Source organism: Pongo abelii, chromosome 21, assembly GCF_028885655.2.
Source record: "Pongo abelii isolate AG06213 chromosome 21, NHGRI_mPonAbe1-v2.0_pri, whole genome shotgun sequence".
Lineage (NCBI taxonomy): Eukaryota > Metazoa > Chordata > Mammalia > Primates > Hominidae > Pongo > Pongo abelii.
The window spans coordinates 49,590,371-49,617,136 of NC_072006.2; the positions used below are offsets into that span (position 1 = coordinate 49,590,371).

General features: G+C 49.5%; 1 protein-coding gene across 2 annotated transcripts; it reads right to left on the reverse strand.

Moving 5' to 3' along the window:
* Positions 1-3,590: 3,590 nt before the first annotated feature.
* Positions 3,591-26,766, reverse strand: SDC4 (syndecan 4). 2 transcript variants are annotated; one of them, NM_001133906.1, is given in 6 exon segments: positions 3,591-4,715; positions 4,763-5,725; positions 8,687-8,885; positions 11,345-11,391; positions 14,092-14,230; positions 26,625-26,724. In NM_001133906.1, coding segments are annotated over 5 exon segments (597 nt in total). In that variant the 5' UTR covers positions 26,685-26,724; the 3' UTR covers positions 3,591-4,715; positions 4,763-5,573.

Genomic DNA, 26,766 nt, shown 5'->3' on the forward strand with positions numbered 1-26,766 from the left:
AAAATAAAAAATACAAAATGTAGCCGGACATGGTGGTGTGCACCTGTAGTCCCAGCTACTTGGGTGGCCGAGGCACAAGAATCGCTTGCACCTAGGAGGCAGAGGTTGCAGTGAGCTGAGATTGTGCCACTGCACTCCAGCCTGGGCAACAGAGCGAGACTGTCTAAAAAAAGAAAAACAAACAAACAAACAAACAAACAAAACCATCTGTAAAGTTTTGCCACAGACCAGCTCAAAACAGCCTCCTAGACAGGCTTGGCCCTGTTCCAGACCCTAAGGGACAAAGGCAGGCAGGGTAGCAGTGGCACAATAATGCATTTAGAGGGCAAAGTGATAAACCCCCACTACAGCTGGCTGCTTGCCACCAGGTGGGCACTTTCACCTTTGCTATCTAATGTAAACTAATCGTAAACCTTGTGGCATCCCATCATATTTACAGGTCCTCAAGGAGAGAGAATTATACAGGTTGTATACACAGGGCAGAAATCTTGCAGGCCATCTTAGAATTCTGTCTACTCCCCAAACAACATAGCAAATCATAGGTAGGGGAGATGTGTTTCGCTTGTAGGCCTTCCCACACCCCATGCAGGCATTGTCCCGTGGTTTTGCTGCCTCTGAAGATTGGCAAGATCATGAACAAAAAGTGGGCCCATGCCTGGCTTCTGTAATGTAGTGGTTATCACATTCGCCTCACACACGAAAGGTCGCCGGTTTGAGACCGGGCCAAAACACGAGATTTCCCCCGTAAATTTAGTGAGTTTAATCGAGGTTGGAAACAAATAGAAAACTAGTTAAACCTGTGCCTACATTTTGGCCAGGTGTGGTGGCTCATGCCTGTAATCCCAACACTTTGGGAGGCCGAGGTGGGCAGATCGCATGAGATCAGGAGTTTGAGACCAGGCTAGACAACATGGTAAAACCCTGTCTCTACTAAAAATACAAAAATTAGCCGGGCAATGTGGCACATGCCTGTAATCTCAGCTACTTGGGAGGCTGAGGCAGGAGAATCACTTGAACCTGGGAGGCAGAGATAGCAGTGAGCTGAGATCATACCACGGCACTCCAGCCTGGGCGACAGAGTGAGACTCCACCTCAAAAAATTAAAAAACAAAAAGTGGACCAATAGTGTCCAAAATCCATTTTGCATCCACTGCCCAATTCTCAGAAATATTATATATTATCAGAAATAACCAGAGTTGGCTCTCCAGACAGATAAAGCCCTATTCGAGGTTGACCACTGATGGGGCTATGTCAGCCAGCATTTAAGATGGCTTCCAATGAGTCTTGTATCCAGGTGCTCCTGCCCCTGGGTGGTCTCCTCTCACAATGAATAGGGCTGACCCATGTGGCCCATGCAATATTATGGAAGAGATAGTGGGTGACTTCCAAGCTAAGTCCTAAAAGTCACTGCAGCTTCCACTTGGTGGCTCTCTTGGATCACTTGCTCTGAGAGAAACCAGCTGCCGCATCACAAGGACTGTCAATCAGCCCTATGTGGGTCCACGCAATGAGGAACTGAGGCCTCCTGCCAATAGCTAGCACCCAGTTGTCAGAAATGTAACTGAGCCATCTTGGAAGTGGATCCTCCAGTCCAGTCAAACTTTCAGATGACAGCAAGACCTGGCCAACATTGACTGCAACCTCACAAGATGGAGCCAGAATCACCCAGCTAATGCTCCTGAATTCTGACTCACAGAAACAATGTGAGATAATATTTATGTTGTTATAAGCCCCTAAGTTTGGGGGTAATTTTAAATATCAATAGATAATATGGGGGTCTTCTTTTTTTTTTTTTTTTTTTTTTTTTGAGATGGAGTCTCGCTCTGTCGCCCAGGTTGGAGTGCAGTGGCACGATCTCGGCTCACTGCAAGCTCCACCTCCAAGCTTCACGCCATTCTCCTGCCTCAGCCTCCCGAGTAGCTGGGACTGCAGACGCCCGCCACCACGCCCGGCTAATTTTTTTTGTATTTTTAGTAGAGATAGGGTTTCACCGTGTTAGCCAGGATGGTCTCAATCTCCTGGGGGGTCTTCTTAAACTAATATTTTACCCAAAAAGATGGCACTGATGATGAGAACACCATATATTGAGCACTTACTGTGTGCTAAGCTCTGACTTGCCTCCCTATAGGCTGTTGGAGCACAGGTAACAGCTGGTAAAAGCTGAAACCCAAACCCAGAGGTCCTGACTCAGTCTCACACCATCCAAAGCAGCCCTAACAGGAATTTCTGCAACTGGAAATGTTCTGTGTCTGCACCACCTGATACAGTAGCCACTAGCCACATGTGGCTATTGAGCACTTAAAACAAGGCTAGTACAACTAAGAAGCAGAATTTTTATTTTTACAATTACAATTAATTTAAATGTATAATAAAGCCACAGTGCCCAGTGACTACCATAGTGGTCAGCACAGTTCTAACAGATGTGAGGGCCTTCTACAAGACACAAGTTAGGAGAACAGAGACCCACTCAACCTCATGGGACTCAGAAAAACAGTGTGGCAAAGTCTCAGGAGAGATTTAAGCTGACACGAGATTTGAGACCAGACTCACTGGTTCAGAGGGGGTTTGTGCGGGCACGAACAGCCCCCAGTGAGGGAGCCTTGGGTGATATAAACCCCTTAATAGGCAGTGCGGTTGTTAGCACTCTAGAGCCTGACTGCCAGTGTTCAAATCTCACCTCTACAATTGGTAAGCTGTGTAGCTTTAAGCAAGGTATTTAACCTCTTAGATGCAGTTTCCCCATCTGTCAAATGGGGTTACTAACAGCACCTACTCTGTGGAGGTCTGACAATTAAATGGGATCTGGTATAAAGCCCTAAGAATGGGTTCCTGGCCACATGGTGTGTATGCGAGGGTTTGCTCCAACTACCACCAATTCCTGTTTGCGTCCTTTCCCCAACCCCAGCAAAGTACTGGGCAACATGGCACCAAAGGAAGATCACCAATGTCCAAGGACCTGAAATTAAGGTTCGACTCTCCAGACACACTAGGGGCAGGTTGCCCTCTTGATAACAAGGATCTTACCCACCTCACAGGGTTGTTATAGTGGTCAAGAAAGATGGCCCATGCTATTTCCGGAGCCTGCCAGCCAGCCTGGCTGCAGCGGTGGCCTGAGTGAAGCAGGCGGAGACGGTAGTGTGGAGAGCCCACATCTAGATGGGTGCCTGCCACTCAGCGGCTCTCTCTTGTTGCCATGCAGGCTGATAGTTGCCAATTTTTTAATTTCTTTTTCCCAAGAAAAGTGAGAAATCTGGATTTTTATGAGAAACCTCCTGATTTCTATGGATGGCAACTGATGCAAAGATTTTTGTGTTTGCTATTTAAACACAGTGCCACCTAAACAAAACCTTGAAGTAGGGGTGATATGCTGCATAGGCCATCAGGGTGCATGTTCTGATGTCTTCCCTCCTCTCTAGGCCCCCTTCCTGCCTTCTTACATCTCTGCCCCCACCCTCTGCCCACCCCCTGGCATGTCTGGCACCCCATAGGGGATTTGGTCCGGGGAGTTTCTTCATGCTCCACTGAGATCAAGGGGATACAGAGCCCAAAAAGGATGACTTGTTATGAACTAAAATGACAGAGGCAGGCAGTTTAGAAAGTACCAGGTTTTATTATCTTTTTATCAAAAAAAATCAGTAACAGACAACAGTGTGAGAGGTGCCTACAGAGGAGGTGCTCACTCCAACACAGCCCGAGGGGAAGGGCACTGGGGGCAGAAGAGGACCCAGCCAGCTGGGACCCTGGGTTGCAGTGGTGACGGGAGCTAATGGCCACTGGTGCAGCAAGGGAGGGTGGTTTCCTTCACTGCAGCCACTGGGGTCAGGAGGAGACATGACCTGCCCAGGCTAAGCCACCAGGCCTCCCCTCTCAGGAGAGGGAGGGACCCAGATGACAAGCCCCAGCTGGGGCCTCATCAGTCCTCCCCCATTCCCCCTCCCCTTACCTAGGGAGACAAGGGTCGTCCCAGCACAGCTGAGGCTGTGACTCGTTAAGCCAGTTTAGTTCTCTAGAACAGTGCTGGTCCAATAGATGGACATGCTCTCTGCTGTCAATACAGTAGCCATGAGCCACATACAGTGATGCCTCTAGAAACGTGGTTAGTGCAACTGAGGAAGGAATTTTTAATCTTATGTGATTTTAATTGGCTTAACTTTAAACAGCCGCATGTGGTTACTGTATTGGATAGCACAGCCCTAGAGCCTGAAGAAAGCAAACCAAAGAACACCAGCTGGATCCTAAACAGAAGGCAGAAAAGGTAGAACCGTCCACCTCAACTATTCCAGCCCCCATCAGAAGGCACCAGGAACAGGGCAAGAGAAAAAGGCAAAAACCCACCCAGCCACATGAAAATTCACTCACTCAGCCACCCAGCAACATCAAACTGGAAACACCACACTATTTCCTGAAAAAAATATATTTATCTATTTTTCTAGAACCGAGGAAGAAGAATAATATATTATAAGAACACAGACACAAATATCCCACCATCCCCTTCATTATATTTTGGGATCTGCTAAAAAAAAAAAAACTATGTTTCGGCAAAAGCTATTTTATAAGAGGAAGCAGCTTCAGAAAGGGCCAAAGCCATGAGAAAGAGTTTAAAGTATAAAAAAAAAAGCTGGGGAAGGGGTTTAATGAAAGAGAACAAAGAGAGAAGAGGGAGAAGGGAGGCCCTATCTAAAGCTATAAATAGTAAAAAAAAAAAAAAAAAAAAATTAATAAAAATCATCTCTCCAGCTCTTCTCTCATTTTCAAGAAACAAACAAAAACAAAAACAAAAACCATTAAATACAAACTTAGCAGGTGCTGTGGAAATGTGCGAGAGAATGAAGATACCTCGGCACCTCCACACTCTTGCCCAGGCAGAGATATACACTCTGCACAAAGGAATGAACAGGTAAAAAAACGAACAAACACTAAAAATAGATTTACAAATATTCTATAAATCCATTTCAGCATAAACTCTCAGCTCTTTTCCCCATCCTCCCCCCCCCAAATAAAAAAGGTTGATTTCCAAAAGTCACTCGAAAGAGCCTAGAATGGCCCCAGGTATATACCACAGAGACTCCCGTAGTGTAATCACAAGTACCCATTTACAGAAACATCTCAAGGTGCAGGTGGTTCTAGTTCCTTCCCCCATTTGCTGGCAGAGAGACCAGCTGTGAAAGGAAGGGAGGAAGGCCACTGGGGCAGGACCTCCAGCCAGGACTCCACACAACATCCGTTAGCCCCCTGGCTTCAGAGCGGCTCTGGATGAGGCACGGTCAGTATGGGCTTGAGGGTGGACCTAGATTCCTAACTGGAAGTTTAAGACGTGATCCAATCCCAGGCTTGCTTTCAGAAAGGCCAAGTTGAATCCATTTTTCTGCCAGGGCAACTGAGGCCCAAAGATCAAGAAGAACCTGGCAGAACAGTAGAAGACAATGTCTCTTCTGAACACTTCAAAGGTAATCAGAGCTGGAGATACTGACAAGTCAGTATTAGGTTGACCTCACCCTACCCTAATGTCCACCCTTCAAAATCCCCTGGCTTCCCTCCCCGCTAAGGTCCAAGCCAGTGCCCACAAGCAAGCTTCACGCGTAGAACTCATTGGTGGGGGCTTTCTTGTAGATGGGTTTCTTGCCCAGGTCATAGCTGCCTTCATCCTTCTTCTTCATACGGTACATGAGCAGTAGGATCAGGAAGACGGCAAAGAGGATGCCCACGATGCCACCCACAATCAGAGCTGGAGAGGAGAGAGAGAAGAGGCGGGGGTGAGAGCTCCTCATCAGGACCTGAGGATGAACCCCTCTTTCCCCCACTATCAGTTCTCTTACAACGAGACATCCTCACCATCACCACTGCCTATGCCAGGCAAGCTGATGCCTTATTTAAGTTGACCTCATGACCCCAGTTACAAGAAATGGGTCACTGGCATTTTAAGTCACTGAAGACCACAGGGCTAGTGGCAAGGCCACTACTCTTTTTTTTTTTTTTTTTTTGAGATGAAGTCTCACTCTGTTGCCCAAGCTGGAGTGCAGTGGCGTGATCTCGGCTCACTGCAACCTCCACCTCCCAGGTTCAAGCAATTCTCCTGCCTCAGCCTCCTGAGTAGCTGGGACTACAGGCACACGCCACCATGCCCGGCTAATTTTTGTATTTTTAGTAGAGATGGGGTTTCACTATGTTGGCCAGGCTGGTCTTGAACTCCTGACCTCACCCACCTCAGCCTCCCAAAGTGCTGGGATTACAGGCGTGAGCCACGGCACTCGGCCAAGGCCACTACTTTAACCCACATCTGCCTGAATCTAAAGCCCAGGCTCTTTCCAAACACCAAGCAGACTCCCCTGCAACAGTCTAGCACTAACTGAACCAGGAACAGGAGAAAACGGTAGGCTATGGAAATCCCTGTAGACATATTTATCCTGCAGTCCTTAGCACAGGGCACTCTCTAGCTCTACCTGTGTGCATATTTACCTATACAGCCTACACTTCATAGACAGGTATGTACATTCAAAGTGCACACATGCAAAACATACTAATTCCAAGCTCTTATGTTACGATTACATACAGAACTCAGTAGCTAAGGCCTAGTTTCCACTCCTGCCTCTCCTACTTCTGGCTGTGTGATTTGGGGCAAGTTTCCTTCATCTCCCTACTGCAAAATGGGAATAGCCATACCTTTCTCATACATTTGTCCTAAGGATTAAATAAAGTAATCCACTCAAAGTGCTTAGAACAATGCCTAGTGCATAGCATATTCTCAAGATTCATTAACTGTAAAGGTTTAAGGTTTATATCTGTGTCCCGAACTCCCTGAATCAGGTGTGCACAACAGGAGGTGCTTAATAAATGACACTTTCAGGCTCCGAGAGGAGAACCTGCCTAGTGTCGGGCAGAGACGGGCTTCTAACGGTGAGTGGGTCTGGCCTGTCCACTCTGCCAGGTGGCCTGAATGACTCATTTCTGCTTGCTAGGGGCAGGGATGCCTCATAGAATCCCTTCTGTGGCAGATTGAGTCCCCTAATTCGGTCTTACTCTGGCTAAGAAGATTAATTTTCCATCCCTGCACACACTACAAATCTATGTACACAATGGGGACACAGTGGCACAGAGAAGTCAAGCAAGGTTCTTTCTTAGGTAAAATCCTATGAAAAAGCAACAAAAAAGTACCCCCAGGAGGTGCCAGAGAAAGCACATGGAATATCAGGCATCAACCCCATTCTTATCTCTATCACCTTTCCCTCTGATGACCCCAGTTCCTCCACGAGGCCCTGGGACTGCACTGGGACACCCCACAGGGTCAAGTTTCAAGTGCAGGCTCAGAAGCTGACTGTGGTCCTCGGTCCAAATGCCAGGTCTGCCACTTCCCAGCTTTGTGACTTTGGATAAGTTCTTTAGATGGAGTTCAGTGTTGTAGGGACTCAATGAGGGGCGCAGGAATCATATAGCATACAGCAAGCATTTAATAAAGCTCCTGGGTGCTGATTAAAGCTTCTGGAATGGGGGATTCCACCACACCAGCTAACAATGTAACCTTTCACATAAGGCTCTTAGGCTTTATAATTCTCAAATGGAAGATTAAAGAGATAACCTGGCTTCAGTTCTTTTCTTACTATGTGGCCCAAAGCCTGGGCCTCGGTCTTCCCATGTATAAGAAGCAGGTGCTTGGATTAATCAGTGGTTTTCAAATTTTTCTTTAGAAGCAATAGTACCTTTAGTTAATTAGAGCAAAACCTTATGCAAATCCAAAATCTTATGCAAATCTTTTTACTTCTGAAAGAAAAGTAAAAAGAACTTTGGCTCAGATACCAGGAAGCCAGGGTCAGGGCTGAGGTGGGCCCAGTCACCTGGGGCTGTGCTCCCAGGAACCCTCTTTACAAGAGGCAGGTGAGACCTTCCATCTGTCCTGGATGAAGCCAGGTTCTGTCCCTATAGCTCAAGCCTCCTTGGAGCTGCTGGCCCTGTTGATTCCCAGGAGACAGGAGTTACCCAGCACGGGCCCAGGGTGCCCACTTGCCAGGCCGATTCATCCAGTCTGGCCCTCGGCCATGACCTTGGGGAGTTCCTTCCATCCCTCTTGTCAACACCTGGGACGAAGCATTCCTCACCATGCACATTCCAGTAAAGAACTCTCAACTGAGGCCAAATCGGAATAGCCCTTTATGGTGTGCAAAGTTATTTCATATTGTATTTTTCATGGACTCATCATATCAACCCCAGCAGGTATCACCGTACCCATTTTACAGATAAGGAAACTGAGGCTCATCAAGTTTGAAAGCTTCTCAGCCAAGGTCACAAGGCTGCCAAGTGATAGAGTAGGGGGAGGGGAAGCTAACTCAATTCAAAGGAGCCTCCAGACTTACAAGGGAAATTAACTTTTAATGATTAACTCCCAGATGCCAAACCTATACAGTGAAAGTCCTTTGCAAAATAAATGAGAAGGACTTAAGGCAAAAGAATGACTCAATGCCTATTTTCCAAAAGCCTTTGATAGGCGCTTTTTCCTCTCCCTCCACCAGGCTGCACAGTCAGAGCCACCCCATAAGGAAGGTGTAGTCTTTCAATGTTCTAGGGCAACCTGAGTGGGCAAAAGGAAGGGGCACCAAAGAGGCTCATGACTGGAGGCATCCCTGCCTGCAGGTGCTCTCTCCCGCTGAGCCCCATTCCACCTTCAAGGCATCTTATAAGCAGCATGGGGACTTACCTGCCAGGACCTCCGTTCTTTCAAAGATGTTGCTGCCCTGCACAGTGCTGGACATTGACACCTTGTTGGACACATCCTCACTCTCTTCAATGGGTGAGATTCTCTTGGGGATAACCTCATTCTCCTCCAGTTTCTTGGGTTCGGTGGGGACTTGGCTCCCAGACCCTGCCCTCTCAGGGATGTGGTTATCTAGAGGCACCTGGATGGGGGGAAAGGAGAAGAGACACTCAGTGTATTTTGGAAGAGACTCAGGGCAGGGGACAGGGACATTCAGCCAGGCAGAGAATCTGGTTCTGCCATATTCAGCTGAACCATATGGTCCTGGAGCGGGAATTGGCAACAACGTCTCCACAATTATGCTGCCAAAATCCTTATCCCCAACTTTTCTAGTATATCTGTCCCAAATGAAAAATGAAGCGACCAAGGAAACAGGGAAGCAGGTGCTCTCCTGCACTGCTGGCCACTGGTTATTCTAGAGCAACCACTCTGGAAGCAATTTGGCAAAACCTTAGACAACGCTTGCCCTTTAAGGTGGCAGTTTTGCCCTGGAAACTCTATTGTAAGGGGCTCTTCAGAGACTACGTGTAAAAGATGCTTGCTGCAGCTCCTCTGCCTATGAAGTAGCCATTCTTTTATTCCTTTACTTTCTTAATAAACTTGCTTTCACTTTATGGACTCACCCTGAATTCTACCTTGTGCAAGATCCAAGAACCCTCTCCCTTGGGGTCTGGATTGGGACCCCTTTCTGGTAACATCTTTCTGGAGAACCACAGAAGGGATGAGACGGAGGAGACCCCCGAATCAAAGGAAATGGACTGCAGCACTGATTGAAGGACTTTGGATATCACCTTTTGTCAGAACTAAGAGTTATGAATGGCCCTCACCATACTGGCCCTTTCTGACTGAGCCCCTCTCTACCATGGATACAAGAGGCCCTAATAGTTAAGCAGGAATATCATCACCCTATTCAGCATGAAGAAGTTACACAAGATGGATCTTTGTCCCTCTGCAACCCTTAGGATTAAGGGTTTTCTTACAAAAGGGAGGGGGGAAATGTCAGGTGTTTGAACCGGAGTGCCTACATCTTGAATAGGGGCTGGGTAAAATAAGGCTGAGACCTGCTGGGCCGCATTCCCAGTAAGTTAAGCATCCTACGTAACAGAATGAGATAGGAGGTCTGCACAAGATACAGGTCATAAAGACCTTGCTGATAAAACAGGTTGCAATAAAGAACCTGGCCAAAAACCACCAAAACCAGGATGGCAATGAAACTGTTGGCCTCACTGCTCATTATATGCTAATTATACTACATTAGCATGCTAAGAGACACTCCCATCAGTGCCATGGCAATTTACAAATGCCCTGGCAAAGTCAGGAAGTTACTCTATATGGTCTAAAAAGGGGAGGGCCCCCTAGTTCTGGGAATTGCCCACCCCTTTCTTGGAAAACTCATGAATAATCTACCCCTTGCTTAGCATATAATCAAGAAATAACCATGAAAATGGGCAACCAGCAGCCAATGCCACTGCTCTACCTATGGAGTAGCCATTCTTTTATTCCTTTACTTTCTTAATAAACTTGTTATCGCTTTGCAAAAATAAAAAAGATGTTTGCTGCAGTGTTATAATTTTAAAATGTTAACAAATTATAAGCCATTTTTCCATCAATAAAGGGAATCAGGTAAACTATTATGAAGCCTATAAAAATGATAAGAGCATTAAATTATGCAGGGAAATACTCATGACCAGTCTAAGTGAAAAACGCAGTTCATAGAATTATATATATACTTTTTTTTTTTTTTTTTGAGAGGGAGTCTCACTCTGTCGCCCAGGCTGGGGTGCAATGGTGCAATCTCTGCCCACTGCAACCTCTGCCTCTCGGGTTCAAGCTATTCTCCTACCTCAGCCTCCCAATCAAGTAGCTGGGACTACAGGCGCACGCCACCATGCCCCACTAATTTTTTGTATTTTTAGTAGAGATAGGGTTTCACCATGTTGGCCAGGCTGGTCTCGAACTCCTGACCTCAGGTGATCTGCCCACCTTAGCCTCCCAAAGTGCTGGGATTACAGGCATTAGCCACTGCGCCCGGCCTATATATATACTTTTCTATCAATGCTAGGAAATAGCTATAAATGTAGAGAAAAGGAGTTGGTGCTGACGGTGACTATCCCTGCAGGGAGGATGGCCTACCAGCAACCTACAAAATGAGCCTGGGGCCAGATTTGTTTGTTTGTTTGTTTTAACACAGTCTGGCTCTGTCACCCAGGCTGGAGTGCACTGGCACAATCTTGGCTCACTGCAACCTCTGCCTCCTGGACTTAAGCCATTCTCCCACCTCAGCCTTTCAAGCAGCTGGGACTACAGGCACATGCCACCACACCTGGCTAATTTTTGTATTTTATGTAGAGACAGGTTTCATCACGTTGCCCAGGCTGGTCTTGAACTCCTGACCTCAAGCCTCCCAAAGTGCTGGGATTACAAGCCTGAGCCACCATGCCCAGCCCAGGGCCAGATTTTTAAAAAGCCTTCCCGCATAGTGGGGTAAGACCCCTCACTTATTTTGCCTATGGGGGCTGTATTTTCTGCCTCTCCCAATAGGTCTGCTATAGAGGAGCAAAGTGGAAGAGGCAGAAGCATGTAAAGCATGTAGCTACTTACCAAGGGATGGATAACTTCAGGGCCGATCATGGAGTCTTCCAAGTCATCTGTAAGGTCAGAATAGCTGTGTGAGTGTGAGGTCCATTACCCCAGGAAAATGACCTCTTCAGCCAGGGCTGGTGGGAGCTCCATCTTACAACCAGCTTCCAAATGCTCAATGTCCAGCAAGCGAGCTTCCCCACTCCTACCTCAGTCATCTCATCTGTAAAATGGGGCTCCTCAGACCCACCCCCTGGCTCTTTCACAGGAATGTGTGAGCTGGCAGCTGGACAGAGGCTTCATCAGCTCTAAACCCTTGCTCTGCAAAGTGTGAATCCAAAAACCAATAGCAACACCTGAGAGCTGGTTAGAAATGTAGAATTTCAAGGCCAGGCGAGGTGGCTCATGCCTGTAATCCCAGCATTTTGGGAGGCCAAAGCGGGCAGATCACTTGAGGTCAGGAGATCGAGACCAGCCTGGCCAACATAGTGAAACCCCGTCCCTGCTGAAAATACAAAAATTATCTGCGCGTGATGGCAGGCGCCTGTAATTCCAGCTACTTGGGAGGCTGAAGCAGGAGAATCACTTGAACCCGGTTGGCAGAAGTTGCAGTGAGCCAAGATGGTGCCACTGCACTCCAGCCTGGGCAACAGAACAAGACTCCGTCTCAAAAAAAAAAAAAAAAAAAGAAAATTCCCTCCATGCGTATTCCTAAATACATTTTTCCCAATAATGGGCTCATAACAATATATCATTAACATCTTTCCATTACAATGCTTAAAGAGTTACATTATTATTTTAATTACTTCTATTCAATGAATTTCATTTATTTTCAATAGTCTCTTACTGTTGAATGTTTAAAATGTTCTTATCTAAAAATACTGTCATGATCAGAAAACATTAAAGCTAATATTTCACTTATTTAAAAAGAATAAAAATAATTCATTGGTTTAAAAAAGAAGAAGAAATGTAGAATTTCAGGGCTGACTGAATTAAAATCTACTTTTTTTTTTGAGACAGAGTCTCTCTCTGTCGCCTGGGCTGGAGTACCGTGGTGTCATCTCGGCTCACTGCAACCTCTGCCCCCTGGGTTCAAGCGATTCTCCTGCCTCAGCCCCTGAGTAGCTGGGACTACAGGGGTGCGCCATGACACCCAGCTGATTTTTGTATTTTTAGTAGAAATGGGGTTTCATCATGTTGGTTGGCCAGGATGGTCTCGATCTCTTGACCTTGTGATCCGCCTGCCTTGGCCTCCCAAAGTGCTTCAATTACAGGTGTAAGCCACCGCGCCCGGCCAAAATCTACATTTTAACAAGATCCCCAGGGAATTAACTTTTAAGAAAGAAAATTCTAACTGCAATATTAAAACATTTCCTGGGTGACTATGTGAGATGATGGATATATTAATTAACTCCACTGTAGTAACGTTTTTACTATCTATATGTATCCCATAACACCATGTTGTATGCACATAATGAAATTTATTTTTTTATTTTTATTTTTTTTCAAGACAGAGTCTTGCTCCGTCACCAGGCTGGAGTGTAAGTGGCGCGATCTCAGCTCACTGCAACCTCTGCCTCCAGGGTTCAAGCAATTCTCCTGCCTCAGCCTCCCAAGTAGCTGGGATTACAGGCACTCGACACCACACCTAGCTAATTTTTGTATTTTTAGTAGAGACGGGGTTTCACCATGTTGGCCAGGCTGGTCTCAAACTCCTGACCTCGTGATCTGCCTGCCTTGGCCTCCCAAAGTGCTGGGATTACAGGCATGAGTCACCGCGCCCAGCCATAAAATTTATTTTTTTTTTAAACCAAACCTACACGTACTGAGTGCTTGGTAGGTGCCAAAAGCTTTAAGTCAGTTCAGTCCCCACAACACTGATGTACTATCTTTATTATTCCCATTTTACAGATTAGAAAACTGAAGCTCAGTTCACACAGGATGGAGGCTTGAACTCAGGACCATGTGACTCCAAAGCTAAAACCTGCAATCATTAACACCTCTCTGCACATAGGAGGGCCACTTATTAGCTGTCTGGCCTAGAGGCCTTGGGCCCTTCACCCACCCCCACCCCCACTGAAGCAGGGACTTGTTCTTGGTTTCCCAACTACGTCTCTGCCCACTCATGCCCCCTCCCACCCCATCCCCACTTCTAGGCTGCTACTTTTCCTTTTTTTGTTTTGAGACAGGGTCTCACTCTGTCACCCAGGCTGGAGTGCAGTAGCATGATCTTGGCTCACTGCAGCCCCAATCTCCTAGGCTCAAGGGATCCTCCCACCTCAGCCTCCCAAGTAGCTGGGACTCCTACAGGTGCATGCCACCACGTCCAGCTAATTTTTGTGTTTTTGTAGAGACAAGTTCTCATCATGTGGCCCAGGCTGGAACTTTTCCTTTCAAAAAAAGGAAAACACTCTATGGGTCCTCCTTCCCCACTCCCACCCTGTCTTGCCACCCATCCTACCCTCACCCCACCCCCACCATGCCCTGCAGAAAAGAGAAGCGCCTATGAGGACAGGTTCAGGCTGGAGCTCAGAAAACCCAGAGCTACCAATGACTTCAAAGCAACAAACAGCTTGTCCCCAGGGGCTCTCAGGGATGGAAAAGTTTAATCCATTACTTTTGTCTCCCCTTTTTTTGAGAAGGAAGAAGGGCACTCTAGGAAAAGCCCCAAAAAAATCCAAGTCTCAAAGCATGGTCACCCTCCTGGCTGGTGAGGCCACCACTCCCTCCAGCTTTGTGCCTATGCCTGCCCACCACACCTTCCGTACCCAGATCTCCAGAGCCAGACAGTTCAAAGTCATCAGATTCCTGCCCGGGGCCCACTACATCCTCATCGTCTGGTAGGGCTCCGGAGAAGTATCGGCCTTCTAGGAGGTCCTGGGGGTCGATGACCTCAGTCTCTCGGATCTAAGATAAAGAAAGGAGACACATCAGCCAACATCCCCAGTGCTCCATGACAGCCGATGCCCGAAAGCTAGTGAAGTGGGCATTCAGAAACTAGAAAGAGACCAGGCCAGGGCCTGGAGACCTGCGTCCTGGATCCCACTCTACCTCTAACTCGCCGCGTGTCCTTAGGCAAGTCTCTTTCCCATTCTGGACAAATAAAAATAGTACATGAGGCTGGGCACAGAGGCTCACACCTGTAATCCCAACACTTTGGGAGGCCGAGGCAGGCAGATCACCTGAGGTCAGGAGTTCAAGACCAGCCTGGCCAACATGGTGAAACCCCATCTCTACTAAAAATACAAAAATTAGCTGGGTGTGGTGGCTTGCGCCTGTAGTCCCAGCTACTCGGGAGGCTGAGACACAAGAATTGCTTGAACCCAGGAGGCATAGGTTGCAATAAGCCAGGATCGCGCCGTTGCACTCTAGCCTCAGCTACAGAGTGAGACCCCCGTCTCAAAAAAAATAAAAATAGTAAATGAGGTAATAATCAAATTATTAATATGGCTAGGTATCCTTTACCCAGCACTTGCTATGTGCCGGGCCCTGTTTTAATAACTCTGGAGGCATGTTATTCACTTATTTTTACAGACGAGGGAGTCATTTTCTTTTGGTGACACAGCTGGCAGATGGAAGAGCGAGGATTGCACGCGCAGGGCTGCCTGACTTCAGAGCCAGGAGTCTCCATGCACAGGGCCCTGGGATGCTACACTCCAGGGCTCTGTGATGCAATGGCAGCTGATTCACACAGGACAGGGAGCAGGCTGCTGGTTCTGGTCTTGCCCAGTCCAGGATACTTTTCCCAGCTGACTCACTCTGGGCCGGGACAGACAGGGCTGCCTCATGCACACCCTAAGACAGCCTCAGGTCAGGGCGCTGCCCAGACCTGATGACTCAGGAGTGCACTCCTGGATTCAGTCTTGCCTTCCAAACATCTCCCACAGATCTATTCTGCTGCCAGCACCATGCAGACACCGAGAGGCACAATCCCTACCCTCAGAGACCATCCACTCCAGTACCCATAAGGGTCACTCAGCCACTACCCTGTGGAGACACAGCTGATCAGGACAGAGTCTCAGGTCCACTCCCACCAAACCGCTTGCCAAAGGAAAGTGTCAAAGGTCCCGGGCAGCCCTACAGTACATCAGTTACCCTGCTCCCATCCTGTAGCTCCACGGAGTGGGAACAATGCACCCTCAAGAGCACAGGAAACATTTGGATGCCCATCACCCTTCCTCCAGCTTCTGGGCTCAGGCTTCTGTTTGCCCAGAGAACAGCAGCTCTGAGCAAAGTTCATTATTCTACTAATTAATTCAAATATTAAAGTGCCTAGTATTTGCCAGGAGAGTTGGGGTTTTTCATTAAGTTCAATACACCATGCCCCTCCCGCTGCAAGACATTCCCATCTTCTGCAGATGCCATAACTGCAGGAGCTGGGGGTCTGCTTAGAATCACAGAATGCCGGGACCCAAGGAGCTCCTGTCCTCCCGTTTCACACAACTTGAATCTGAGCCCGGAACAGGGCAGGGACTTGCCCAAGGTCACACAGAGCGTTCACTACATAACTCAGGATAGAAAGAGGTCAGGTCTCTGTTTCGGACACCTCAGGCTGTCCTTCACTCAGCTGAGACTGCCATTGACAAAAGAGGGTGTCTGAGAAGGAACATCTGTCCCTAAGATAAGGTTATTGGCATTGCAGGAGAGGCCCAGGAAAGCTGCTTCAGAGCCACTCCTGTACTCTCCCCACTGGGCTTCCGGGGAGAGGCAGGTGGAACCTGACCCTCATGCCCCCTCTTCCACCCCCACAGAGGGAGGATGCTGGATTCCCGGAAGGGAGCGGGGTCAGGCCGCAAGGAAGGCAGTGGCCAGGAATCACTCTCTCCCCGGGGAGTGGGGAGAATCTCTGCTGAACGCTTGGCACCCGTGGGGGTGGAAAGCCAGAGAGGTTAAGTCCTGGTCAGAGATGACTTCATGACTCGGGAATCAGGAGCTGCTGGGCTGCTGGTGCTGGAATTCAAGCCCCCGCACATAGCCCGTGCCTGTGGCTTTGGTTTGGCAGAGCAGGAGTAAGGCTCCTCGTGGCTGCCCAAGTGCCTACACCTAAGGGCAGGGTCCCTGTGCTCCTACCTCCATCTCCTGCGGCAAATCCCCCAAGAACCCAAGTGACAGGCCTTAACCAAGCACACAGCCTGTCTAGGTCCTTTTAATGTCCCTTTTTGCAGAGATGGAAACAAGGGCTCAGAAAAGTAAAGTCACTTGTCCAAGGCCACACAAGCAGAAAGTAGCCACACTGGGCCAGAACCCAGGCGTCATTCACCTGGACCTTTAACTACAAACACATAAACACATGCATGAACACATATGTACACGGGGTCACCAGCCTGCCCCAGGCTCCAAGGGAGCCTGTTAAGTGGGGGGTCAAATCCAGCTGGGAGAAAGAAAGAATGGTACACTTTGGCCAACTGTTGACCAGGTCAAAGTCCTCAACAGGGGCTGTAGTTCCATCAGGAGACTTGTCTCAGGCTGAGAGACCTTTTCCCACCCCTCACTGCCCCCAGGAGCCATGGAAGGTTGTTTATGCAACCAGCCTCTCTTTCAGTACGTGAAAGTGCTAAGAGGTATTTCAAAACAACCCATGGGATTAGCATGCCCATTGGCTGTTAGGAATTACCTCCGTTTTACATTAGAGAAATGAAGGCTATGAGCGAAAGTGGAGCATGAAGATCTTGCAGCCAAGTCAGCAGCAAAACCAAGGCTGAAACCAAGATTTATTCCCAGTTCAGCCCTCTTTGTGGGCACCGGTTCATCCTTAACCCTTCATTTTTATACTCAGTTTCCAAAAAAGAAACTAGTCTAGTCTAAAGTCACCCTGGGGCTCTGTGGCACGGCCAGGATTCGATCCTATTCCAAAGCTCGAGTTTTCAAAGGCTGCATTTAGATGAGCCCAGGATTTCCCTCCTATAGCAAGTCAAGGGGCTGGGAAGAAACTTCTTCCAGCTCCCAGTGGTGATGGGAGGACACAGGGAATTAAATCTCTCCTTGAACTCTGGAAGCCCCCTCTCTGTCCTGTTTTAGTCCCTTCTCCACTCATGACCTCTGACAAAAGGGAAGGAAACTCCCAAGTGGGTAAGAGCCATTTAGGACTAGGCCAGCAAGACAGGACCAAGCCCCGTGGGATTGTGGGCAATCGCTCTTTTTTGTGTAAAGTTTGGGAAGGCACCAACGGTCCTCCTCTCCTCCGCCCTCTTTTCAGATAAAGCCCATTAAGTCTGGGGTGACTTTGAAGAACCAGGCCACCCAGCAGCCAGGCCCAGCCCTGACCAGATATGGACCCCGCCCTGCTCCTGGCTAAGAATGTGGTCTGTTCTCCTCAGCTCACCCCCACCTTTGCCCAGGCATGTTTGTTCGTGTGTGTACATGCACAGGCACCCTCTCTGGGCTCTCAAGTCTCCTTGTATCTTTGTCCCTTTCATGAACACACAACAGAAATTACCAACTAAATAAGACAGTGGTGGCTAGGCACAGTGACTTAATCCCAACATTTTGGGAGGCCAAGGTGGGAGGATCACTTGAGCCCAAGAGTTTGAGATCAGCCTGGGCAACATGGTGAAACTCCATCTCTACAAAAATTAGCCAAATGTGGCTGTGCACGTCTGTGGTCCCAGCTACTCGGGAGGCTGAAGTGGGAGGATCACTTGAGCCCAGGAGGTCGAGGCTGCCGTGAGCTACGATCGTGCCACTGCACTCCAGCCTGGGTGACAGAGGAAGACCCTGTCTCCAAAAACTAAAAAATAGGGCAATGGGCCTAGGTCCCATATATTCTGCTGGCCCTGTGGCTGGTGGGGATCTAGGATTAGTGCCTGGGGGTTTAGAGATCCTACATTCTTCCCCAGACTGTTGGGGAGAAAGAAGGGAGGGGAAGTGCTCTTTTGTTCTACTGAAACTAACACCTGCCAACAGAAGGTATCTGATTTTATAACCTAGCAAACAGACAAGACAAGGGACTTTGCCAAGGTCATCCAAGCAGCTGGCAGCGGAGATGGACTTAGAACCCAGGTCTCCTGGCTCCCAGACTGGAATTATCTTCTCTCCCCTTCCAGCGTGTTGGCTGCCCCTAAGGGTCTCAGCAAATCCACAGGCAGCAGCTGTCATTACAGTTATACTCCCCATCTAGTCTTTTGGCTATAGGCATGAAGCTACGAAAAGGTCCTATCCCAACCCTATCCCCAAATCCTATGGCTTCCATCACCCCAGGAAAAGCATGAGTGACTAAAAGGAGTATCCACTACATGCCAAGCACCATGCTGGGTACTTTGTTTATACAAATTCATTTAATTGGCAAAACAGCCTTGCAAGGTGCTCTACCCATTTTGCAGATAAGAAAACTGAGGTTCTGCTGAGTCACTTATCCAACGTCATGCAACTAGAAAGCAAGAGCTGGGATTCAAATCCAGATCTTTCTCAAGAACACGTCCCAACCACAACTAGGCTTCTCACTGCCACCCACTCTTCACTTCTCTCCAGCCTAACCCGCCAGTCCACAGCACACTGGCTGGGCCAGGGCTCCAGGGCACCCCTGTCCCTGCCTAGGAGTAAACAAAGGTGAAAGTGATATCGCTTAAACAAAGGAACAGAAACTTGGAGTTCAGGGTCAGGGCTTGGATAACTGTGAACTAATGAGAGCCTCCCCCCACCTGGCTCCTCCCCAGGGGAGGTAGGGTCGGGGACACATCTGACCCTTCTTTCAGGAGGCAAGACCAGAAGGGTAATAACTGGGCAAGCCAAATTTAGTGGCGAGAAGGGATGGTTGAGTATCTGGGGCTCCAACACCTGGACCCACCAGAATGATTTCTGGCAGGAGACCCCCAGCAGCACACACTAGTAGTAACTGTTCTTCCCCACCCCACCCACTTCTTAAGGGCCAGACATTCCCCAGAATGGCTAAAACCTGGGGCCCACAACTGTGACTCTACCACCCAGAGTGGTTGTGCATCAAGGCAGATTCACAAGTGTGAGTTCTGCCACTTCCTAACTATATGAGCCTGGGAGTTTATTTCATCTCTGAAATCCTCAGTTCCTTCTTTTGTGACTAGGGCTGGTAGCACCTTGCAGGGTGATGAGGATTAAGTGGAATGCATTTGTGTGTGCAAGGGACCCAGCACGTGGCCTGGTACACAGCAGGTGATCAATGAATAGTGGCTGTGATTAACCCCCACCTCCCTTCCTCCTGGCCAGTGGGATTAGTGTTCAAAGGATCAGAGGCCTGGGAAAACTTGCAGAGGCAGTTCTATTGCTGGAAGGAAGCTAGCCTGGGGACAGGGAGATCGTGCTTTGCAAACTGTAAAGGAATATAACCTATAATAGGTTATCATTTTGCTTCTGAGCCCAGAGACTTTTCAACAACCAATCAGGTCCCTTCAGACTGTGAAAAAAAAGACGCAGAGATAGTCAGAGACCTGCCCAAGGTCACACAGCTTTGACCACCTGTCCTAAGCAGACAGAGGTAAAGACCATTTTTATTTTCCCCGAAGGTGCAAATGACAGTGACCAGAAACACCTGAAATTCTACTTGGGGACCTGGGTCCCCAGAGACAAAAAAATAAAAATAAAAATCTAGAAGGTAAAAAGAAACTACACACCAATCCATGGTCTGGTGCTCTGGTGCCTGAATGATTAAACCAGGTCTAGGGGTGGGGGTGGAATGAGGGTTCAAATGTCGCTTTCAAGGTCGGGTTACTCTGAACACGATCACTCAGGAGACAGCCAGGCCTGGCACTGCCAGCAACCAGCTTTTCACCAAGCCCCAGGGCAGCCCATTCCCACAGCAAGAACTCCAGGATCCTAGGGTGCCAGCTAGAAATGGGGGAAGGGTTCAGGAGCCTCTGGACGTCTCCCTGCCAGGAGCTGACCCAGCACCCTTGTTACTAATTCCCTGGATGATCATGGACAATTCCCTTCTCTGAGCCTCAGTTTCCCAATCTGTAAAAGACAGGTCTCAAAGAGACAAGCCTCCCTCTGTCGCAGCCCAGTAATCAAGCTGGGCATTGCTCCGATTACCGGTGGAGACAGCCAGGAGGGGGCTGGCTCCCTCAGGGCCTCACAGACAGAGGTGCATTGAAGCTGGAGCTTGTAATCTAGGCAGCAGATCCGAAATCCCTGATGGATCCAAGGGCTAGGGAGGCTCTCGGGATGTAAACAAACCTCCTGTATTCTCAAAGCAGAGTAGAGAGCCCACGCTGCAGCCTTATCTCGGCTGATTAGATCAGCCCTGGGTGCTGGCTTCCTGCCTCTTCCCAGCCTCCCTCACCACCCTGCAAGGAAGCCATCCTCCAGACCAGGTCAGTCTGTCCCACAGACAGCTCCAGCAGGGCTTCTCCAAGGCAAGGAGTATCCCCACTCTGGGTAGCCGGGCCAGCCATGTGCCACATCTGCCCCCACGCCCAGAGGCTGGAGTGACACCGCCAGTCCCTGCAGGCCTGGCCACTGACTGCTGAGCTTCACCAAGTCACTGTTTCCACACATACCAGCCTCTCCCTGCCTCCCCTTTCCATTACCCCAGGTGTCACCTGACCAGCAGCCTCTTCTACTGTGCCAGAGAAAACTGGAGCAGCCGAGCTCCCGGGCCTGGAGGATGGGGGAGGAGTGAGACGCAGCCTGAAGGGGTGGGGGCCGCTGAATAGGAAGGTCTGGGCTGAAGGTGGGGGTTGGGGGAAGCAGGAGGCAAGAACAAGGCTGGGAAGTGGAGGAGGGAGGAAGGATGGCTGTAGAAAGGTCAAAGCCAGAACTGCTGAGATCAGAGTGACCTTTTAGGGAGTACTGCAGCCCCCTGAAAAGGATAAAAAGGTCTAAACCCCAATAACTGTAACTCTTAGTTTACATTTTCAACATATGCACAGACACCACCTCCCCAAAGCCAAACTCTGGCCGGGTTAAGAACCCTTGTCTAGGTGCTAATAAAGCCAGAACTTTACAAGTTTGCCAAACACCGATTATGACCTTTGAGTGCCACAGGTGTTTTATAGAGGACACTGGGGTTCACATCAACAAAGTGACGTATTAACTGTTTGTGTCCCTGGGTGAGCAGCAGAGCTAGGATGGGGGCTGGAGTTTTCTGTACCCTCTTTTTCAGTCACCCAGCCTTCAGCAGACAGGACCAGAGAGGCCCCAGTGAGGTGCAAGAATGCGCCCAAAGGTCACCTCTGTGTTAGTTAATGGCAAACCAGCCCAAGAAGTCAGGCTTGTTCTTCTAAGGTTAAATGAGACCCCAACTGTTGACATATGTGTTCCCTCTCCTCCCTCTCTAGGGCACCATGCAGTGAAAACATGCGAGAAACTGGCTTTTCAGAACACTGTACCTTTTCTGTCCACCAACACCCCACCCCTCAAAGTGCTATTTGCAAATCACTCAGCCTCCTTAAGGGTAGAAACTCTGCCCCTCCAGCACAGGAGGGTGACTCCAAGTCCTGGACAGTGTCCAGAGTGGTCTGGTACCCTTAGCAAACCCCCTGACCCCTCTCCCTCCAGGCTGCAAACTGTTCAGCACGAGGCTCCAGCAAATCCCAGCAGGAGAGGTGGGGCTGCCCAGAACTGGTTCTTGTTTAAACATAAACCCATTCGATAATTAGCAAACAGCCCACTTCTAAGATAAACAAATAGGAGATTTGGACTCCAAAAGCCCCACCCTAGACTTCTCCCTTCCCACCTCCCAGCTGTGGGGGCAGATAAGGGGGATAAGGGGGATGGAGAAAGCTTTCCAGGAGACCTGGGCTCAGAATCTTCAGAGATAGGACCGCCTGGCATGAAGGTGGCCTGGGCAAGGAAGGGAACTGTCACTAAGTAACACCTCCTCCCTACCAGGCATGGTACTAGGTGCGTTTATTTACAGCCCTGTCGTCTCCTTTAAGCTTTGCCACACCGGTATCATGATCTTCTTAACAGACCAGGAGGCTGGGGCTCAGAGGTGGAGTAGCATGACTTGAGTTCATGTAGCCAGTAAGAGGTGGACTTCGCACGTCTGGAGTTAGGTCTGCGTAACACCAAGCCAATGTTTCAATGCTCTCTGGCCAGCCCCAGGAAGCAAAGAGAGGTCCTCACAAACATCAGAAAATCCTGGGGTCACACCAAACCTGAATGGTACCAGCTTTTGCTCTATGAAAAAAATGCAGGCCAGTTGCAGCCTCAGTTTTGCCTTAAAGAGGAAAAAAGTACTACCTGCTCTGCAGAGGTCTAAAGCCCAATTATGAGGACTGGCTGCACAATGTACAATGTCCAAGTCCACACGCAGGCAAGAGGCTGTGAAAGTGTGGGACCTAGTACAAACATTTCCTGTATGTCCCCTCAAGGCCCCGGACACTGAAACAATGACTCCCAAAGGACGAGGTAAAACTCTGAGCGCATTCCAACACCCCCACCACAGAGCTGTCCTATTAGCCAAGAGTTTGAAAGGAAATGAGTGACTCAGGCAGGCTACGCTAGCATGCAGTGACTCACAGCGCTCGGTCCAGCCCCTTACCCCAATTTTAAGCGTTCATTTGGAAATCACACTCGCCTGTCCAGTCCGGGAGGTTGAAGGACAGCTAGGAGCCAACTTCTCCCAACAGGGAGCAGGGGCTGGGAGCCCAGCCTGGCTTCCCCAGCTCCTCATTCAGGCAGGCTCAGCACTCCAAGTCCTTGGAAAAGCCCTCTGTTTCTAGGAGGCTGGGGATGGCAGGAGCTGAATGTCCCCCCACCCCCACTTCTCTTCTGAGACTGGGATTTGTTTAGACTCTTTACTAAGGAGGCCAGGAAAGGGCCGCCCCCCTCATCAATGGGCCCTCCGGGCAGGAAGGACCCTTAGAAGGCAATGGTCCAGCCTCCTTATTTTAGAGTTGGGGACACTGAGACCCAGAGACAGGGCATGTTTGCTCAAGGTCACCCAGCAACGCAGAAGTAGGACCTAAGGTATCTACCTTCAAACCCAGCAAATTTCCTCATCTGGAATATTCTGAGGACACTCAAAGCAGACACCTTGCCCTATCAGTCGGACCTGGTTCTGACCTTAGCAAGCCACTGCATTGTTCCGAGCATCCATTTCCTGTAAAAATAGAGAAAATGGTACCTCGCAGTTCTGGGAGATATTCATACTAGCAATAAGTAACATTAATTAACCATTTAGAATAAAGTTACATGCACGAATTTATTCATTCATACAAGCATTTCCTGAGTACTAACTAGGGGACAGGTATTTCACAAAAACAAATAGAGCAGAATTCCTGCCCTTGGTGTGTGGGGGGAGAGAGGCAGGGATTCAGAATTTGGTGGAGTATGTTAATTTCCTCAAGTTAATTCCTTCAAGAGAGAGACCTCTTTTGAATAGTAGGTACTTAAGTTATCAAATTCAGAGATGGAAAGGACTCTGGAGGCCACCCTGTTCAAACCTTTCATTTTAAGGTGGGGGATGTCAGCCCAGCGGGGAAAGAGGCCTCCCCACAACCTCATGGAACCCTCCAAATCATGGCCCAAATATTTTCCTTGGTGTTTGATAACTCCCTGGGCTCGAGAAGTCCCAAGAGCTCTCACTGTTCACTCAAGGGTCCTAGAAGCCCCTAGGCTTCCGCCCCCACCTCCACTCCCATGTAATCAAGAAGAGGACGCTGTAGAAGACCAGCAATGTCCTTAAGCTAAAGTACACTTGATAGGTGGGGGACACTTCCCCAGAACTGCCTGGGCCTGGGGCCAAGTCAGTAGGCTGTGCCCCTGGGTAGGAACACCTCTGGGTGGAGGGGACTCCCAAAACAAGGCTGCCTTTAATTGGCCTGAGAGGGAGTGGCAGGAAGGCAGATCAGGGAATGCTCCCAGCTGGACAGGAAGAACTGGTTTAGTATAGCAAGCCCAGCCAAACAGAGGAGAGGACAGCTGGGTACTGAGCCTGGGTTTCCTTCCAAAACATGGGGGTGGTAAGGGGAATGATGGAACAGTTGGGGGAACACCACCCACAATGGGAGGACTACTAGTCAGAGATCCTGGGGTCCTGGATGCTCTCTGCTAACCCAAAGTAGTACCATTTTACCTCTCACGTTTGGAAAGTGGACATAATAGAATCCCCATGTGGTAGGTCTTTTTGTGAGGATAAAATGCACCAGATCTGTCATATAAAAAGTACTCTATCAATCCTGACTGCTTTTAGCAAAGTCCTTCTCCCTGGGCCTCACTTTTCTCTACCTGCAAAAAGAAAAGGACACCATGGATCATCTCTTCGGTCCGAGCCAACTGTGACTAGGTCTGATTTTTCCAACCACAACCTAGAAAAGAGGGAGGGGATAGGCCAAAGGGGAAGCCCTGTGCCCCAGTTACAGGCAGGAGGTCTGTGACATTAGCCAGGAAGAGGAGAGCTGAGGTCAGGATGAGACTTGACACCTATCTCAGGAAGCAGCTGCCCAGGGCTGATGTCTCCTGCAGCTGATGGGTCACCCAGGCAGGACTGACACAGTTCCCTTCCCCCAGACCACATCCTTCAGAATGCCCCCAGGACACAGCTGACTGCTCAGCACCCTGAAGCACCTGCAGGCTTAGCAGCCCCTGGGAGGAAACTGGCATATGACTGGGCGCATGGTGACCTCAGCAACCTCCTGGGTCCTTTCCTCTTTTTCCCTGTAGCGCCCAGGTGGTATCCCTTCGGATGCTTCCCCAGTTTCTTGACCCCGACACATCCTTCAGGGCCTAGTTTAGAGCACTGCGCTAGAGGCAGAAGGCTTGGGTCCTCAGCCACTAACATTTTAGGCAAGGTAGCCTTTGGTTTAGGTTAAGTCATCACCTCACTCTGGCCTTGTTTCCTTCCACCTCAGAATTCCTTTGCCTTCCAGCCTAAAATCTCAACCTATTCTAAACCCGTCTTGAGTTACCAACGATGGGACACTTGGAGTAGCACAAAGAGTAGAAGTTAAGCTAAAGCAGAAACTTGAAAGCCTGGCTGCCTAAATTTCAATCTGACTCACCCATTTATTGTGTATTAACTGTGTGACCCTGGGCAAGTTACTTAACCTCTCTAGCCTCAGGACCAGTTTAAGAACAGTACACAGTAAGATTGTTGTTGGAATTAAGCTCCTTGATATATCCATTAGAAAGTTATTAGAGCAATGTCTGGCCCCCCCACAAAGGCGCTAAATGTTTGCAATCATCATGGCATGCCTGGAATTGTGCTGGAAGTATTGCCTAGGGTCTCATTCATTCCTCAAGAAGAGCCTGCAGGCAGAATCAACCTTCCCCTAAGTAAATTCAGAGGAATAGGAGCCCCAAGGCTTTCAAAGAAATTAACATTAATGGTTACACTGCAAGGACTCACTCGCTCTGAAAACTGAGGCTAAAGGGCACAAAGGGGGCACAAAGCTCAGGCTGTGGGGGACAGATTGCCTTCACCAGTAATTCCCATGCCCCGCAACTTCCCAGATGAGATTGCCCCCCTCCTCCTAAGCCGGCTGCAGGGATGGATAGAGCTTCTGCTGGCCCAGGGACAGCTATGACGGAGACCAGTGGACAGTGAGAAGGAAAGGTTTCTCTGGGCTGATTGAGGCCTTCTCTCCCCCCACCCCCTTCACCTCACTCAACGTGGATGCTTCAATTTTCTTATCTGCAATTGAGAAAAAATGAACATACTTCTTGCAGAAAGCAGAGGCTCAGCTCCTGGCTAAGTGTTGAGTCTAAACCATTCCTCTCCTCTGTCCTCGAAAAGAGCAGAGTCCCCAACTTTCTAGAAACCCTAACGCAGTAGCAGTCCGCTCTTGCCCCATTCCCTCAGACCCTTGGTGCAGTATTGGGAAGAGATTCAGAAGGGCAGGACTTTGCCCTAAGTCACAAGTCAGTGACAGAGCTGGGGCCAGACTGAGGTCAGGGCTCAGTTCTCCCTGGTGTGTGAAAGAGGGCCTCGCACAACCCTAAACCCCTCCCGCTTCCGAGTACACGCAGCCCCCCGACCCCCAGGGCCATCTCGGATCCTAAAGCTGTCCGCTCTGGGCGCCTAGAGAGCGAGGAGGGGATTTAGCGCTCCAAGCCTGCCCTAGGGTCACCAGGGAAGGGACGAGGGTGTGGGAGTTGAAGAGTTGACACCGGCTTACTCACTAACGAGCCCGTAGCCCGCGGCGGGGCTGAGGCCAGGGGAGGCGGGAAGAGCAACAGGCCGAGGGGCGCACGGCGCGTGAAGCCATCCCGGAGCTGGCCCGTGACCCCGGAGCAAAGTTTCCAGCAAAGTTTCCTGGCCCTCGGTGTCCGGTTGGGGGTGGCGTACCCCCTGATCTGCCCCCCCATCCCACGCTCCGACGAACAAAGGAGGCACCGGCCTGCGCCCCCCGCCTCGCCCCCCGCCCGGGGACTTCCAAGCACCCACCGACTCGGCGACTCCGCCTACGAAGAGCAGCAGCAGCGCGAACAGACGGGCGGGGGCCATGGCACAGCGGACTGGAGAGGGCGCGCAGGCTGCAGCGAGTGGCCCGGGGCGGGCGCGCCACCCATCTTATAGGCGGTCTACC